The sequence below is a fragment of the Heliangelus exortis genome, chromosome 6, assembly GCF_036169615.1.
Source record: "Heliangelus exortis chromosome 6, bHelExo1.hap1, whole genome shotgun sequence".
Classification (NCBI taxonomy): domain Eukaryota; kingdom Metazoa; phylum Chordata; class Aves; order Apodiformes; family Trochilidae; genus Heliangelus; species Heliangelus exortis.
The window spans coordinates 31,662,482-31,679,942 of record NC_092427.1 but is presented as its reverse complement, the minus strand read 5'-3'; the positions used below and the strand labels follow the sequence as shown (position 1 = coordinate 31,679,942).

At 54.3% G+C, this 17,461-nt stretch overlaps 1 protein-coding gene across 1 annotated transcript; it reads right to left on the bottom strand.

Annotated features, from left to right (window-relative positions):
* Positions 1-1,087: 1,087 nt before the first annotated feature.
* LOC139797791 (motor neuron and pancreas homeobox protein 1-like) lies at positions 1,088-10,260 on the bottom strand. The gene is made up of 3 exons (XM_071747663.1): positions 9,690-10,260; positions 2,202-2,362; positions 1,088-1,622 (listed from the first exon to the last, which is right to left on the bottom strand). The coding sequence occupies exons 1-3, from the start codon at positions 10,123-10,125 to the stop codon at positions 1,305-1,307; spliced, it is 915 nt and encodes a 304-aa protein (XP_071603764.1). The 5' UTR covers positions 10,126-10,260; the 3' UTR covers positions 1,088-1,304.
* Between the last annotated feature and the right edge of the window lie 7,201 nt (positions 10,261-17,461).

The following is a 17,461-nucleotide window of genomic DNA, read 5'->3' as shown; positions in this document are numbered from 1 at the left end:
GGTGCTGCTCCATGGCAGCCTCTGCCACTGCCAGGCATTACCCAGCCCTGCAAGGTGTGACAGTCCTACACCAACTCTTACCTGTCCCATCCCTCACTGACCAGCTGCAGAGGTGACCCAAGGCTCCCTGGGGGCTGCTGCCCAGTGGCAGATCCCAGATGCAGGCAGCTCTCCCAGCCACCCCCAGGCAGTCACAAGGAGAATAGAGTAGGGAACAGCAGGATGTGGGGCAGGAAAGAGACACCACAGGCTGTGGGAATTGCAGGGCTGGTCCTTCTGCCTGCATGGCCACCTCATTATTCCCAAGGGATAATGGGATTATCCCCATAAACTGTGCAGGAGGCATAGGGCCTACCAGGACCCTCTGGCATCCTTAGACAAGGGCAGCCTGCTCACTGAGAGAGGTGAGGGGTTAACCCAAGTGTTTCTAGGGGGGTGTCAGAGGGTGTCCGTTGTCATCCTGCTACCAGAAGTTGATTTTAACCCATCTAGAATGAGTAGGGTTCCAAAAGGATCATGGAATGGGCCCAAAAAGCATCTGTGTTGGATTTAAATATTGCCATGGGGAAAGCAAGGGTCACCACAGCATCGAGCCCTCACAACAGCCTGAACACCTAAACACAACAGGGCTCCATCTCACCTCACTAGGCCAGCACCATACCAATACAACCAGGCTGATTGCAACAGGAAAAAACCCCTGCATTAGCTGATTAATCAGCTCTGTGTTGTAGGGCAGCTCAACTTTTGCTCAGCAAAGCACAGCATCCGACATGGATTCCATGTGGTGGCAGGTTAGACATGGTTAGTCATGCATCCTGGGCATCCTCCTTCCCAGCTCTTTGTGCTGACAAGGAAAAGGGCAGCTGGCATCATGCAGGGATGTGTTGCTCCAGGCAGCATCCTATCTGCAGGGAAGGGGAAGTGCACAGTTGAATGAAGGTCTGGGGTCTCTCCCCTCCAGCTGTGCCAACGGGCTGCCAGCTGTGCCGATCTGCTGTCCCCACCCTGCTCCCCAGGGACCCCATCAAGGCAGCATAGTGGCAGGAATGGGGCACAGCCTCCCATCCCCTAAGGAAGAGCACACTCATCCAGATAACAGCTTTATAGGGGAGGGATGTGGGGACTCCCCCAGTACAGACAGAGGTATAATTACAAGTTAAATAGAATCCAAACAAACATAAGTTAAAGGGGGGCAGGTGCCCTGAAACCCCCACCACTCCACCCAGGCACAGTCTGTGTCTGCCAGTAAAGAGACTCTCAACACCGGACCCTGGTTCCTCTTCTGGGCTGGCTCCATCCACCTTTCACAACACAGAGCTGATTTTCCTCTCCATGGCACCTGTCTCATCCTCCTCCTCCTCTTCTTCCTCCTCACCACCTGAGCAGGAGGAGTCAGGGCTGTAGCCCAGTTCGGTGGTGCTGCGGTGCAGGAAGCCTGAGCCGGGGCTGTGCCCCATGAACTTGGGGCTCTCAGCAGTTTGTTCCCGAGGCTCACTAGGCAGCAGCTTCTCACAGGCTTTGCTGAGCCCTTGTTGCTTCTCAGCATCTGCCTGGGCCCCCTGCTCCTTGGCTTTGCGGCTCCGCTTCCACTTCATGCGTCGGTTCTGGAACCAAATCTTCACCTGCCAAGAGACAGCCCCCAGGGGAGAGCGTGCCCGCCCTGCCCCATCCTGTCCCCATTCACAGCCTCACTTTCCCTGAATGGAGGGTCCCCCCAGAGCCTCTTTGTTGTAGGGTCTGTGAGGAGGCTTAGGATGTCACCAGGAAAGAAATATATGGAGAGCTGCTCTCTTGCCCCTGCCCAGCTTCCTTGGTGAGGGGTCAGGGACAGAGGGGACAAGCAATCCCCCAGGATGTGCATTGGGACATTAAAAGATGAGTTTTAGTCCCACAAAAGGCTCTCTCCCACAGTGCAGGGAGGGATGGGAATGCTCTGAAATCTAAGATAGGGTGCTGGTGAAAAGAAGATCAGTATTTCTGGGGGCCCTTCACAAGAGAAGAGCCTGGAGCCCACCAGTCAGGTCTCTGCAGAAGATGCCCTGAGAAAGGGTGCTGATGTGGGCAGTGGGGTGTGGGACAGATTGACAACCAAAGGAGGGGCATCAGCATTGCCCATGACTGACTTCTCACACTGCAGAGCAGCCCCCACCTCCCTGGAAGCCAGATGGTGCCACCCTCCATTCCCCCCAGGACCAAGGTACCTGTGTCTCTGTGAGCATCAGCGATGTGGCTACCTCAAAGCGCTTGGGTCTGGACAGGTACTTGTTGAGCTTGAACTGGTTCTCCAGCTCCAGGAGCTGCTGGCTGGTGAAGGCTGTGCGGGGCCGACGGCACTTCCCCATCAAGCCAGACTGGGGAGCAGCTGTAGGGCGGAGAGGAGGCAGGGTTCAGGGGACAGTGAGACTGGGGGCTGCAGAGGACATCCCCTCTGCAAGCCTGACATGAGAAGGAAGGCAAGTGTCTCTACTGTCATCTCCCACCCCAATAACAGCTTTATTGCCTGGCTGATAGGAACCAGCGAGATACGTTATCAGCCCCTCTGTGCAACTGGGATTAGTCCTGTGACTGAAATTAAACCTCCTTTCTTCATTGCCGGGACGCACAGGTGGCTGCCCAACTGCCAGGGGCTGTGGGGCTGGGGCTGCCCGGGAGCCCCATTATCTCACCCACAGCCCTTGAAGGCAGCGCAGTGCTGAATCAGGAGGCAGCAGGAACAAAGGGGCCTTTGAGAGCCCAGCGTGGGGTGGCTGCCGCACCGTGTTTGATCCCCGCTTATCTCCTCTCCGCTGGCTTTATTGTCCCCCCAGGGTTCAGCTTTTACTGCTTCTCCCAGCAGCGCAACGGCAACGAAACCCAGAGGTTTGCAGCTGGGAGTAAAGTACTAGGGTGGCACTGGGAGGGGGGCGTTAGCAGGAAAGGTCCTTGGTATGTCCCCACTGCTGTGTCTCAGGAGCTGAGCTGGAGCATCATGGCCCCAGAGCCGTGACCTGCTTGGCGAGGGTTGCTCCAGATCACCCACTTTACAAGGCATGGGGGAACTATCCACTTATCTTCTGCAGATTCCAGCTTGGATCCAGACCTGCCCGTCTTCTGAAGTGTCCACCGAGTCTTTCACAAACACATCAGTGACACATGAGGCAGGAATTTATGAAGGGGGCAATAGCTGATCGTGATCTGGGGTTGATCACAAGTACCTGGATGCTGGGTGGGACAGGTCAGATGGGTTGGGCTGGGGCTCTGCAAACTGCTGGTGGGAGCAGAGATGGACATGACTCCTCCTTCACCTGCAGCCCCACAGTGCCAGGAGAGATGGTCTGTGGGACCCAGCTTGCAGCCCCTGGCTAGTTAAACTAGGGACTGATCAGAGGCATGCAGTGCTGATGGCTCTGACACACATGGTGCATTATTTTGCACACAAAACACATTTAAGGATAAAACCAAATGAGAGGCTCGAGGGATTGTCGGTACAAATACAAATGTCAGATGAAAGATGGCTCAGGTCTGCAGAGCTCAACTGTAATCTGGACTCTGGCTGGCTGTGGATGCTCTGGCTGTGTGAACCTTGGCAGAGATGTGGAACTAAATGGACCCAGGAAGACTACCTCCTGCAAAGGAAAGGAGGTGCCATGGGGACCAGCATCTGCAAAGATGGGGCAGCCCAAGCTAACAATCCTAGCAGCTCCACAGCTGGGGCAGGGATGAGAGAGGTGGGAACTGGCCAGAGATACATCAGAAAGAACCAGAGAGGAAACTCATTCAATCAGTGTCAGTGGGAATTTTAAAAAAGCCCCAGGAAGCACCTGGCAGCTCAAGGGCTCCAGCACCCAGTAATCCCCCTTGGCTGCCAGGAACTGGAGGGTGAACTGGGGCACGTGATGCCTCAGTCCCTCCCTGATGTGGGGGCTGCACTGTGTGGGCTGGAAGGGTCCCTCTGAATAGGTCCTTTTCTGGGTATGGTGTATAACAAATGTTTTGGGGAAGAGCCTGTGTCCATACCCCAGCATCCAGTAATCTAGGATATCTGAGTTTTTAGAGACAAAGGCTGTTTTGACAGGATTGAAGAAATACCATATTCCCAGCCTGAATTCTTCACCCTAGGGGAGAGCCCAGGGTTCAACTTCTAGGGCACTGCATCCTGGCTCTGGGGAGAACAGAAATCCTTCAGACCACCCTAAACGGCTCCTCCGTGCCCCCTCCTGCAAGGCCAGATGTGGCCAGACTAAAGACAGATGTGGGAAAAGTGGAGACACAGAAGTGAGTCTCAACCCCAAAAGCAGGGGGGAGTTTGGTGTGTCCAGCCTCAGAGGAGGCTGGAAGGCAGCTGGCTTTAACAACACTCCCAAGGCACCCCCGGGTAAGGTGAGGGTGAGATGCTGAGGATGGCTTGGTCTAGCAGGGAAAAGAAGAACAGAAAGTTTGCCCAAAAGCTAAATAAATCCAAACAGAATATATCCCAAATAACAGCCAATGAAGGGGACTGACTGCCAGAATGAAGTCTCTCTGCCAGCCCCAGGTCACAGTGTCTCCAATTCAGACTCTCGGTGCAGCAGTATCCATTACAAAACTTGTACAGACTACCCTGGAAACCCACCCTGCCTCCTGCCCCAGTGCTGAAAAAGAATCCCACCTTCCAACCCCTGTGGTGTTGCCATAAATTTCAAGCACCCTCAGACCAAAGCCACACAGGTATGTGACCTCCTCTGACAATACACCCTTCAGCAGCATCACCCCTGCTCCCTACTGTGGCTTGTTTGGGATTTTGCAGGCAGATGAGATGGGGTGAGCCCAAACTTACATAGCCCTAAGGTCCACCTGAGCTTCATCCACCCACAAAGGGCAGCTCAGGGCAGACCCAAGCCACCAATGTCCCTGGCCTCAGATAAGCTGTCAGCTTCACTGAAGAGCCCCTGCTCCTCTGCAAGGGGAGAACACAGAGGAAAGAGGGTCTGCAGTCTCTCACTGGGGAAGGAGCAAAAGGAATAGGAGGAAGTAGAGTCTGATGGTATGAGGTAGGTTCAAGTTTCCAATGCAAAGAGGAAATGATGGCTTGTGGCTGATGACAGCTCCAGCCTGCCCTGTCAGTGTGGTTGGTGAAGTCCTGTCCTCCCCCATCCTGTGGCAGGCTGCCACATGGACATGGGCAACATCCTTCCAAGGGATATGCAGGGCCCATCCCCAGAGGGCTCACCTCCCCCAGTCTCTGCTAGTTGAGCTATCAATCTATCCCCAGCACAACCACAGTCCCACAAAAAGAGTTAACTTTTGCAAAGATTTTCCCAGCTATCCATCTCCTACCAGAAAGCCAGTGACTGTCTCAGCATCTCGCCTTTGCTTGCCAAAGGATTTCCTATCTGCCAGCCATCTCCTCCCGTTCTACATCTAGGATCAGAGCTTTTCTCAATAGTCCTTCAGCCTGGCAGGGCTGAGACCCCCTGGTGAGGGACTGGCATTTGGCTGCAGTAAGTTGCTTGGCCTAGAGCTGGGAATGGCCACTGAGTCTGAGACCAGGAGCCCTACAAGGCAGCTGCCTCCTGGATAATTAGATAAAGCTTATAAAGGATTGTTGGTTTATTTGATACAGTTCTGTCTACTTGATAACAAGGGTAATCCTAGGTTGATATTAACTCGCTTGGTTTTAATTTGGTTTGTTTACCTATAATTCACTTAACTTTGTGGGCTAGTAGATAAAAGAGAGGAAATTAGTACCCTTTCTGCTTTGGAGGTGTTTCTCCAGATGTCAGGGCTGGGAGGAGAGGTGGTCTTGCTGGCATCAGGGTTACCACCAGAGGCTTCTCCTAGCCTGCCAGTAGCCTTGACCACTGTCCACAGGGCAGCATGTGTAAGGGTACCTGCTACCTCTCCTAGCCCCCTTGGTTGTTACACCATTGACCCATGATTGCTACTTGCCAGCTGTTTTCCAGCCTGTTTCCTGCTAATACCGAACCACTGTGCACACACAGAGACTTGGAAGGCATTGCTTTCTGAGGCCGTTTGGTCTGACTTTCCTTGCCTGCTCTCCTAGCCCAGCACAGCCCATCAGGTAACCCTCCACCACTGCAGGCAGGATCTGGTCTGGGCAGATGTCCCAGGAAAGCTGCCTGAGTACCAGGTCCCAGAGAGAAATCCTTCACTATTCCTGAGAGCCTGCAGCTGTGTCACCACTTTCTGCTCCTACAACTCTCCTCTGTCACAGATCTTTACATGTGGCTCCCACTGCATTTCCATGCTAGCCAGGGCAAATAAATCACAGCTCCCAGAAATACTGACAGGCACACTGGTGCCAACACTTGCCCTGTGCAATCCAGGAGCTGTTTGAAACTCCAGGACAAGGCCCCAGGCTGGGAGCAGCAGAGGTTGGGTGGGCAGCATCCCTGCCTGCTCCCACACTCAGGCCTTCCTGCCCAGCCCTCTCACGCTGCATTGCAGCAGACAGGTGCTGGCTGTGGCTCCAGAGATTGACAGGGAGGAAAGCACAGCCCCTGCTTTCATCATAGCAGGAGCACTTCTCCAAACAATCCCAGCACTGAAGCCCAGACCAGGTCCCTAAGGGTGCCCATGGCCTCAGACCATCACCCCAGCATCCTACATCCCCCATACACAAGTGAGAGTGGGGTGAGCATGTGTGATGCATCCCTGCAAAGCTTGAGGCTTCAGTTCAGGCGCTGCCCTGCTGCTTTCCCCATCCTGACTGTCTCCAGGAGACCAAACTAGACCATCCCTGCAAAATACCTCTACACAAGCAGCTAAAGAAGGAATTAATGATTTAGTCCTGGAATCTTCCATAAATAAAACAAAAGGGTCACCTCTCTCTGGATTGCCCTAACACATGTTCCAAGAGGGGGCATGTCTTCAGATCCCAAATATCTGCACACTGCTAGCCAGAGAGTTAAACATGATCATCAGCATAGACATTTATGCTCTGTCTCTCTGGAAATCTGATCCAGGCATGTCTGTCTGTCTGTCTAGGCTGGACGTTGGGACAGGGCACCCAGGAGCTGGGAACCAGAGGCATCCCAGAAATCCTGGTGAGAACAGTCAGAGGCTCAGAGAAATGAGGAAGGGCTAGGCAGGTAGTATGTCCTAGACAGGTCCCCCTTCCTGTCCCTGCCACTGTCCCTGTCCCCACACCACAGCCAGCACACTGGGGCAATATGAGCCCAGACACAAGCACAGCGTGTAGCTTGGGATGGTCCTGGTGACTACAGGGGCAAGGCACGCTGCAAAGGGATCTGCTTTTGGAACTTGATGTGCGCCCATAGCAGGAAAGGCTGAGGACACACTTGAGAACTCAAATGCTCCCCACAGATTGAAACAAGGACCTGAAAACGGATGAGGAATAGGGTTTGATGAGAGAATCCACACAGCAGTGAGAATAAAACAAAACAAGGATCAGGGGAACAGGGCCCTAGGAGAACAAGTGTGGAAAGAATAGGCTCCAAGCTAAGCATAATTCCCCCAGTTCAGAAGTGTTGTTCATGGGAGGTACAGGCAGGTAGAGCAGCAGTAAACACATAACTTCTCATTCTTCTGCTGCAGGGAGGCTCAGGCTCTGCCTCCATCTTTGTCTCTGTGTTTTGAGAGTGGAAGACATTTGGAAGGAGTTTAGAGGATAACCCTGAAAGCAGTCAGGATGAAAACCCACCGCAGAGGAGATGGAAGCATCCAGGTTGTGTAGTGAGGGAAAGAGAAGCCTGAAAGGGCCCTACAGAGCAAGCAAAGAGAGTGGAGAGTAATTTGCTATGCTTGGTGTGACAAATCTTGAGAGCAAACTGGAGCAAGGGAAGTTTCACAGCAGGAAAATTACTGACACTTTAAAACAGAGAGCTTGGGGACAGACAATACCCACTGCAAAGGGCTCCCCAGAACTGGGAGCAAGTATCTTTAGTTGAAAATATGGATTGGAGAAGGGGTTACTGATTTTAAAATCTTCAGTTTTGGCCTCATCCTTGTTGCACCTCCATGTATGTCCTTTGCCTCTGTCCTGCTTTGGGTTCTTCAGGGTCCAATCCAGCAGGTCTTGGGTCAGAGACTGCTTTTCTTCCGCCTGAGCTATCCCAGGAACCCAACCTAGTGCTCCCCACAAGATCCATTGACATGCTGTTCTTATACATCCTACAGCCCAAAAGCTATCTCCAGAAGCTGTTCTCATGCCCAACACAGCTTTGGAGACAACCCGCTTTGGAGCAGATCCTACACTTAAGATGGATGGGGCTGATGCACAAAGGCAAATTTGATGCCCAAATATCTCTACACTACCCCAGCCAGAAGATGCACTTGGGGCTGCAGGGACAGGTACAGTGACATGATCCCACTTTGGTGAAACACAGCTCTGCATGAAGCTACCTGTAGGCTGAGATACACTGACAGACCCAGACCCTGCAAGGACAACATGGCCTCTGCAGAGGAGCAGGAAGGCATTTTACTACACAATAAACAGAAATATATTTTTTCACCTGTTCTTAATTATTGAAAATTCCCCATGGTCTGTAGCACGGGGGGCTTATTCTACTCCCCTAGGAGACACCACCACTTCATAGATGGACCTAGACTATAATCCAGAGAGGGGGAGACGGCCTAGGGAAGGGAACAGCCCCTTTCCCTTCAACCTACCCAAGTGTAATTCGAGGAAGGAGCAACAAATGAGATGTTTTATGTTAATTCTCCACTTTTTCATCCAACCAATTTATTAAAGGACTCATCCAGGTTTGGTTGGTTTTTTTTTCTTAGTAAGTGTGGTCCCAGGTTATTAAGACAAATAGAGCTAGTAAACCCATATACTCAGCCAGGGGGTTATTAACAAGCCACTCTTGGTTTATTCTTTGTGATGACCCCCCATTCACTGTAAGCATAGGGCAGGGTCCGGATCACACTGCCAGGAGTACTGGGAAAAGTCCCCGGTACGACAAGAGCCTAGAACTGGTGCTTGTGCCTCCCATGCCCTACATTTCAGTGCGGAACACGGTGCCTGCCCGCAGCCCTGGCCTTGCCCATCGTGCAAAGGGGATGCGCACGGAGTGGGTACTCTCCCTGCACGTCAGGAGGGACCAGGGCTGGGCTGCACCCCGATTCCCGCAGTTCTTGTCGGCACCGGGCTCACTGGCCCCGCGGAGCCGGCTCCTCGCCTCCACGACCCGGCGTCCCGTCCTTTCCTCTGGCCCTGCCCGGGGACCGTAGAGGGTCGTGCATCCCTCCGAGTCTGAGCCACGGCGGGGGAGAGACCAGAACGGGTTCGTTCCTAACTGCACCATGGGAGATATATTCGTTTTCCTGTGCCGGTTCCGGCCGCCGCTTCTTTGTTTTCGTTTCCATCTCGCCGCCGCGGAGCCAAACGAGCTCCGGAGCTGTATTGCCGGAGCGGCAGCTGGAGTCGGCCGGGCTGGCCCGGCCCGGGAGCGGCTCCGTTCTGCCTGTACCGGGAAGGGCAGTGCCTCTCGGGGCCGCACCGCAGCACCGGTGGGGAGTAAGGCGAGATTTTGCCTTTGGGATTGTGTTTCTGAAGCCCTTGGAGGTCTCAACAGTAGGAGTCTTACACGCTCCCCCCCCCGCATCAGTGGGACCCCCAGACCTGCCCTGACTGGGGAACGGGTCTTGGAGAGCATTGGGGTCAGCCCCGAGGGGATCCGCACCCCGCTGTCCCGGGAGTTTAAAGGGGAGAGAGCAGTGTCCTGCCCGACGGCAGGGTTACTCACCTTGGAAGTCGGAGAGCCTCGGCACCAGCATTCCGGCTCGGATCCAGTGCTCCAGCGGGAAGGAGCTGGCCACGGCCGCCTTCAGGTGCTCCGCGCCGGGCGGCGGCAGATGGGGGATGCCGGTGTAAGCGAAAGCGGGGTGTTGCCCCCCCAGGGCCGGGAGCGGGTACATGGCGGGCGGGTAGAGAGCAGGCAAGGTACCGAGCCCGGGGCCGGGAAGGTGCAACAAACCGGGTTTGGGAACGAAACCGGCCGGGGCGAGGGGCGCGGCGGCCGAGGGTACTCGAGGCGAGGGAGTGTCGCAGCGCCCGGCGGGGCCGGGGCTCGCAGCGGGGCTCCGAGGGCTCAGCCCCGGCGGCGAAGCGCTCCGTGACGGCTCATCAGCCAGGAGCGCCTCGATGCGGAAGTTTTGGGACTTCTCCATGGGCTTGTGCATGGCCCTGCCCCGTACAGAGCCGCCGGGCCCCCCGGCACCCCTCCGCTCCCCTGCCAGGGCACAGCCCGGCCCGGCAGCCCCGGGCCAGCCCCGGCACCGGCTGGCATCCACCCGCGGGGCCCCGCCGCACCGCGCTCCGCGGGGCTGCCCTCCGGGGCAGCCCTCCTCTGAGCTCCTCCTCCCGGGCACTCACTCGCCCGCCGGCACCGGGGGGGTTTTAAGGCCCCCTCCACCTGTCCCTGCTCCCCATTGGCTCCGCGCCGGTCTCCCTCCCCGCCGGCTCGGCCTGCCTCCCCGCACCCCGGCAGGGCTCCTCCGGCTTCCTCATATCCCGACCACAGCAGCACTCAGGGACCTGAAGCTGACCTCTCCGTCCCTTTCCCAGCCTTCCACTAGAACAGGTTGCTCACAGGCCCATACAGCCTGGCCTTGAACACTGCCAGGGAGAGGGCAGCCACAGCTTCTGTCTCACCATCCTCACAGGAAAGAATTTCTTCCTAGTATCTAACCTAAATCTACCCTCTTTCAATTTAAAATCGTTCCCCTAGATCATATCAATACATACCTTTCTAAAAAGTTCCCCTCCAGCTCCCCAGTGGGCCCCCCCTCAGGTATGGGAATCATCCTGACCCAAAGCCAATCCTGTTTTTCCCAAAGACCCTCATTGGATAGCAGGTCTGTGGTTGCAGCAGCTGGAGATGTGGAGGGATTGGACAGACATTGGCACATGTAGACAAAACTCTCCAGAGATTTAGTGTTGTCCTGGCTCTGTGGGACTCCCAGGCACCTTGGGGGGCAGAGCACCCAGCTGGGAGGACAGGCAAGTTAACCACTCACTGGAAGGCTCCTCCATATCCCATGCACCAAGGACCACCAGCAGTGCCCAGCAGTGCCATTTCCTGTTGCACCATTCCAGTGCATGGACATCAGTGGAGCTCTTGCACATGTCACCCCACTGCAGGAAGCTCTGAAGGTCCCACATGTGGAACAATTTCTTTTTTCAGTTGCCTAGCCCAGTGCCCACGAGCTTCACTGGGTGGCCGCAAGTCCTTGTGTGGGAACAGACACACAACAGCCTTGTTCCAGCTGCCTCCCTGGGAAGGAGGAAGACAGGAATCAGCCCCATGGAAAGCCCAGAGCTGGATTTGCTCACAGGGGGCTTTGGTGTGGATGTCACCCCACAGTGACAAACCCTATGTAGACAGAGGGTACTAAAGGTGGAATAGTGTCCCTTTCCACCCCCGGCACCCCTCTGGCTGCTGATATACCCTCTCTCTACCATCAGGGAGGCTGCAGGACTCCTCTCCCCGACAAAATCCATACCTCTCTGCTTTCCTAAGAGAAAAAACAATATCCGTGGCAAGCAAAAAAATTTCAAGCCCTTTCCCTCTTCCTACATGCAAGTAGCCAGCCCTGCCAAGCAGCTGGCAAGCATGGGTAGGACTAGATTTGGGGCAGAATGGGGCAACCTGGCACCCAAGCACTGGGGAAAACTGCAACAAATATTCAGGGAACAGGGGGTTACAGCAGAGGAAGGACAACGCCTGTGCTGTGGGTCAACAGCCTGCACTGGTGACAGTGGCAAGGGAAGAGTCACCACTTTCTTACCTGAGTCCCCGGGACTGGCCTCAAGGACTGTAATGGCCTCTCAGTTTTTCACAGGGAACATTCTTCAACACAAGGGGCAGAAATTGGTATTGGGGCACAACACAGAATTCAACACCACAGTGAACACCATGGGGTGGCAGACAGGCAGGTACATAGCCCAGGAGAGCCTGGGTAACCCCTGCCAAGCAGAGAGACCATCTACGGCTGTTCCTGCTGTAGCTTGGAATGGAGGAACAGGGCTTGAGTGAGGCTTATATGGGGATCTGGGTCACAGCACCAAGTCACAGCCTTACCATCCTCATGGAAGTCCCCTGCACTGCCCAAAGAGACTCTCCAAAGACAAGCAGCTCCTCCAAGGATCATCAGCTCAGGTTGGTGCCCAATTCACTGATCCCAGGTTGATGTGAATATAAGCATTGAAGCTGAAGCCTTTGAATTGCACAAGAAAGAAGTATGCAGACACCAGCCATAAAACCTGGGTGGAAACATCCCCAAAAAGAAATCTAGGAAGATGATGGAAAGAGTTCCCTCTGCCAGGTGAGTCAAACCCAGACACCGAGACTACGCAAGAAGGTTGTCTAGGGCTGGAGAAGTGGCACACAGTTCATGATGTGCAAGGCAGAGAGAGCCAGAGCCCAGGCACTGGATAGTTGCACCAGGCTGTGACCCACGGAAGGGGCGGGATGCAGGCAGTGATAGATGCCAGGGTGCTGATGAGTTCACAGTCTTTCGGGTCATTAATCAGATCAGAGCTGGATTAAGGTGTCTGAGGTCTGATTAGCTTCATTTCCCTCCTCAGGAAGGAGGGAACTCTCTTCCCCATCCATCAGGTCCTCTGATGACAGCTCACCTGGTTGCTAACTAGATCTGAGGACTGTAATAAGTGAACATTACTGTGGCCTGGCCCCTTACCTCTGCCCAGCATCCTTCCTCCACAGAAGGGTCTCTACAGAAGATCTAAGGCAACCCCAAACAACAGCTACAGGTAGCAGACCCCTCGATATCAGCCAGAGAGACAGCTTGTTCCCCCAGCCTGGGAGTGCAGGGCAGTATAGACTGGAGCTGCCTCAGGAAACCACCCCAGTTCATGAGGAGGTGGAGTTTAAGGGGAAATGTAACCCCGTGGGTAACCCTGTACTGTTACCCCATGGCCTCCCCTGCTTTACCTAGAGCCCCTGCAAATGTCACCAGCTCTGTGAAACAGTCCAGGAAACACCACCTTGCTGATGTGGACGATCTTGGGCACATGCAGAACAGATCTCCTCACCTCCATACAGAGCTAGATGGACCATCTCAAAGCCCTGAGCCAGCCCTGGTGCTTCTCCCATCTCACATCCCTTGCAGGCTCAAACCCACCCCACCCACACACCCACACCTCCATTTAACCTCTGCCTGATGTACCTTGTGTTGACTGTGCCCCAAAGGGGTATCCACATATAACCCTGCTCCTGTTCAGTAAGTGCAGACCAGTGGGAGGTCCATGCTCAGATCAGGTGCCCAGCCAGACAACCAGAGCTCCCTTTGCTGTGTCCATAGCCTCAAATGAATTGTCTGCTGAAATTTCCATCCATGGGAGGTCAAGCAGCAGGAGTAAAAATAAAAGAGCAGACACCCACATGGCCAGCAAAGACACCCATCTCTAGTGCACATAAGTTTTCAGGATCTGCAGAGACCCACAACACTACCTACAGTAGTTCATACACGTCCACACGCTGTTGCCAGCAATGCCTGAGCTCTCAGAAATGAGCCATGAGGATCACAGGTAGTATTTGGGAGCATAGTTCAGTTTTACAGCCTTGTCACTTCCAAAGCGTCACCTTGGGAAGCAATGCAACATCCATCAGCAAACCTAACTGCCCCAAGATCAAAGCCAAAGGTACTGAGAAAAATTCACACCCTGAAAAAAATTAATGACTGGGACCAGGCTTCTATTTTCCCAGAATGGAGTACTTATCCCAGACATCAGATGAAGATGCAACTCATGCTGGGCCTTTGTCTTGATTTCTATTAATCTGCCATTTCAGCTGTTCCTAGACGCAGTCTAGCACCAGTTCCTCCTGGTGGGTTTGGGTGACCTGCCTTCAGTTTGAAGCTACCTTTGAGACAGGGACTGGTGTGCTCAGCCTGTCCCAGAGAGGTGGCAGGCAACTTGGTTTCTGCCCAGACTATAGACTTTTAAGCCTTGAATGAGCTCCCTGTCCCCAGGATGGTTGTACTCTTCTTAGTAACCATTAACAACTGCCTAGATCACAGCCCTCAGAGCTTTCCATCTTTAGAAACTGCTTTAGAAACTCTGTTGCAGTGCAACAACTTTGTTTCAAGCATCCCTGGGGAAGCAATGGATCTTGCTGCTGTGGCCCTAATGTCCCAGGTAATTTTGCAGCACTCTGAAGTCCCAAGCCAGCTTGTGGAGAAAAATGTCCCACTCTCATCCCTACTCTGCAGCCTCCAGCCCAGAGCATGCTGAGCCCCTGATGAGAAGCTCTGGGTGTAATAGCCCTCAGCCTGCTCCAGATTGGGGTGTCCCAGATTTTGTGGGAGCCCTGATTACTGCCAGCAGTGGGATGCTGCCCTTCCCCTGCCCCTGTCAGCGGGGCCATCTGCTATCTCTGGAGTCTGGTAAGCCACAGGAGGCTGGTGGGGAAGGTAAATAAACTGCCAGCCCCGTGGTGATTTGTGGCTAAATGAACAGTTGAAGTCATCAGTGAGTGGCCATGGGCCTGTAAACCAACCTGATAATGGGTCATAATCAGTCTCACAGTGGTGGGAGCTGAGCCCAGACTGTGCTGGACCTGGCACAGCCAGTCCCCATGTCCCAGGCTACTTGGTCGCTGTCTCGTCTGCAGAAACGCTGGCAGAGGCATCCACATCACTGTCATGGGAGCAGAGTGGCCATCTGCAGAGCCCCACAGAAATGCTCACAGGAGTCCTTCTGTGTCTTGACGGGTCTCGCCCTACTTTGGTGATGGCAGGAGACAAGTGCCCCGCAAGTCTCTGAAGTCACTTCCCTGCCTATTTCTAGAGGTTCTGTGCTCAGTGGTTGCCATGCCCTGTCCCTACTTGAATCCCTTCCTGCAGGGGCTTGCCTGCTCCTGCCCACCCCAAGGACTTCCAAGACAGACAACAGGCTCCTGAGAGATTCTCCATGCTAGCACATCAGCTGCTCAGCCTGACAGCCAAGGATCTGCCCTGGAAATCAGAAGTCCCTCTGCCTTCAACCTCCTGCAGGGGCTTGGTGAAGTACAAAGCTTCCCCTGCCCACCTTACCCATCCCTCACAATTCTGCAAGCACCAAACCCCAGGTACCTGCCCTGAGCAAAGGGGTTAACAGGAAAAGCAAAGAGGGCTCAGTCCCTCCTGGACAACCCTCCTGCAGGGATTTTTGAACAGCTGTTTATTTAGCTGAGCCATTCCTCAAATAAGCTGCCCCATCTCTGATGGGACATGGCAAAACTGAGTGGAAAAACATGCTAACAGCTCCCATCCTGGAGCAGGGGGATGGAAAAACAGCATGGGAAGGTCTCTAGGTCAGGAAAGGGCATCTGCCCCAAGCAGAAACAGCTAGGACAGCTCTGAAGTGTCACACCTCGTGCTAGCACTTGGCCACTGCAAAGGGCTAAGGAACAGCATCCCGCAGAATCAGGCCCCACCCTGCAGGGGACAGGCAGGGGATGGACTCGGGTTCCTCTCTATCAGCTGTTGGCTCAACTTCCTGGGATGCAATGATGCTCTACAGAGGTGCTCAGGCTTGTTGGGTTGGGGGACAGGTGGATTGTCCTGCTGTAAATGCATGGCTTGAAGGGACACACAACGCACAGTCAGCACAGATCCATTTCTTGCAAGGACCCAGGGTCTGACTGCTACAACTAACATCTGGACTTAAGGATCTTAAAGGTCTTTTCCTACCAAAACGATTCTATTATGATGTTTCCGGTCCCATTAGCCCCTGACCCCTTTCCTCTCAGGTCCTGAAACACCCTGAACTCACAGCACCCACCCAGAGATTGCCTCCACCCTACTACCCCCAAAACAAGGTCTGGAAGCACCTGGTCTCATCCTCAATGTCTACCCAGGCCAGCAGGCCTTGGCTTTTTCTTTTTCTCTTTTTTTTTTTTTTTTTTTTTTTTTGGGGGGGGGAGGGGGGGGGGCAGTGGGGGCAGGGGTGGGATTTGAGGCAGTAGTGTAGAGGTTAAACAGCCTCCTGTAGCCCAGCTTTCTCCAGGAAAGCAGGGAAGCAACTGAATGCTGCTCCCCTGCTCCCACAGCCCTTGCCCAGCACACTGTGGCACACAGCCTGTGCACAGCCAGGCTCTTCTCCTCCCCAGCAACCCCATCACTTGGCACACCTGGAGAGCCCCCAGCTCTGCTTTTTCCTGTCACCTCCAGGATCTTATGGTTTTGCTTCACCAGGTCATGACCCAAGATCAGAACTACTTTCCAGGAGGGAAGGGAGCCAGGGCTGAACCCTGAGTGAGAGGGCAGCCAGGCAAGGGAAGCCCAGGGATGGCTGCAGGGTGACTCCCCCCCTCCCAGCAGCAGAGCCTCACCTCTTCTCTGTTAATGGCCTTTCCATGGAGTCAGCTCCTAACCAGCTCCCAGGGTGACTGGATAAATCAGTTGCTCCTCCCAGGACCTTGGGCTCTAATTAATGTCAGCTCATTAACGAGATAACGGCCATTTATTACCCTGTCTCCCTGGCTGCTGATTAACTCTTTCCCAAGGCAGGGACAGGAGGTGGTGATGTCGTGGGACAGGGATGTTGGGAGTGGGTGACATCTCTGCAGTGAGACCTAGGGGTTAAAACCTTGAAGAAGCTGCAAAGACTCATGGACTGCCCCCAGGTTGTCACAGTGGCCTCCAACACTGAGCCTCAGTGTCCCCAGGTGTGGCTACTCAGCCCATGGGGGAGAGCATGGACAACTGAGACCCAGAACTCAGCACAAAAGCTCTGCACAGCCCTGGCCCCCAGCTCCTATTTTGAGGAGCTGCCACACAGTCCCACAGATGATTGGAAGCCAACCCTTCACAACATGTCCTTGCCTTCAGAGGAACAAGCCTCTCCCAGGGTGCTGCCTATGCCACAGAGCAGTGGGGCAGGATGATCTACCCTGGGGCAAGAGGGAGCCTTTGACTCACCAGAAACCTGGGTATTAAGGGCAGGAGCAAGGGCACTGGGTTGGGCAAGGTGCTCCCACCCGAAGTCCAGCACCAGGCTGGGGGAGACAAATGCTCTCAGAACATCAATCACGATGTTTGGTGGCTCCCTATTAGTGGGAGCAGTGGCTGGTTAATCAGGCTGAGGGCTTTGGCTCGTTAAGCTGACACCTCCGTTGCGAGAGTGAGACATGGGGGCACACAAGGTGCCACTTATTTATTTTCTTCTTTCCCAGGGAATATATTAAACAAATTAAATTCCTGAAGTATTGGGTCAGCACAGACAGCTCTGCGCCTGTCCCAGCTCCACCTAGCTCAGCTGCAGGGAGGGGACCATGCTCCCCAGCCTCCCAAACTGCTTTAGGGTCCCAGCTCCCTCCATCCCCCCCCAGTGTCTTTCCAGCCCCTTTCAATATGACACAGCCCCCTTGTTCCCCTATTTCCCTCCCTGGGCTCTGCTGCAGCCATGACTGTTCAGTGGTGCTGAGCACAGTTAGGAGGGCAGGAGAACTTTTGGGAAATGCAGTGATGATTTCATACAGAAAGTCCCCCAGAAACCTTGTTGCTGTCCCTG

Bases quoted from the DNA above. Each gene is read 5' to 3' on its own strand.
- LOC139797791 (XM_071747663.1), bottom strand. From the start codon at position 10,125: ATGCACAAGCCCATGGAGAAGTCCCAAAACTTCCGCATCGAGGCGCTC. The intron at 2,363-9,689 runs GTGAGTAACCCT...TCCGCCCTACAG, and splicing joins GAGGCTCTCCGACTTCCAAG to CTGCTCCCCAGTCTGGCTTG. The intron at 1,623-2,201 runs GTACCTTGGTCC...GTCTCTTGGCAG, and splicing joins TGATGCTCACAGAGACACAG to GTGAAGATTTGGTTCCAGAA.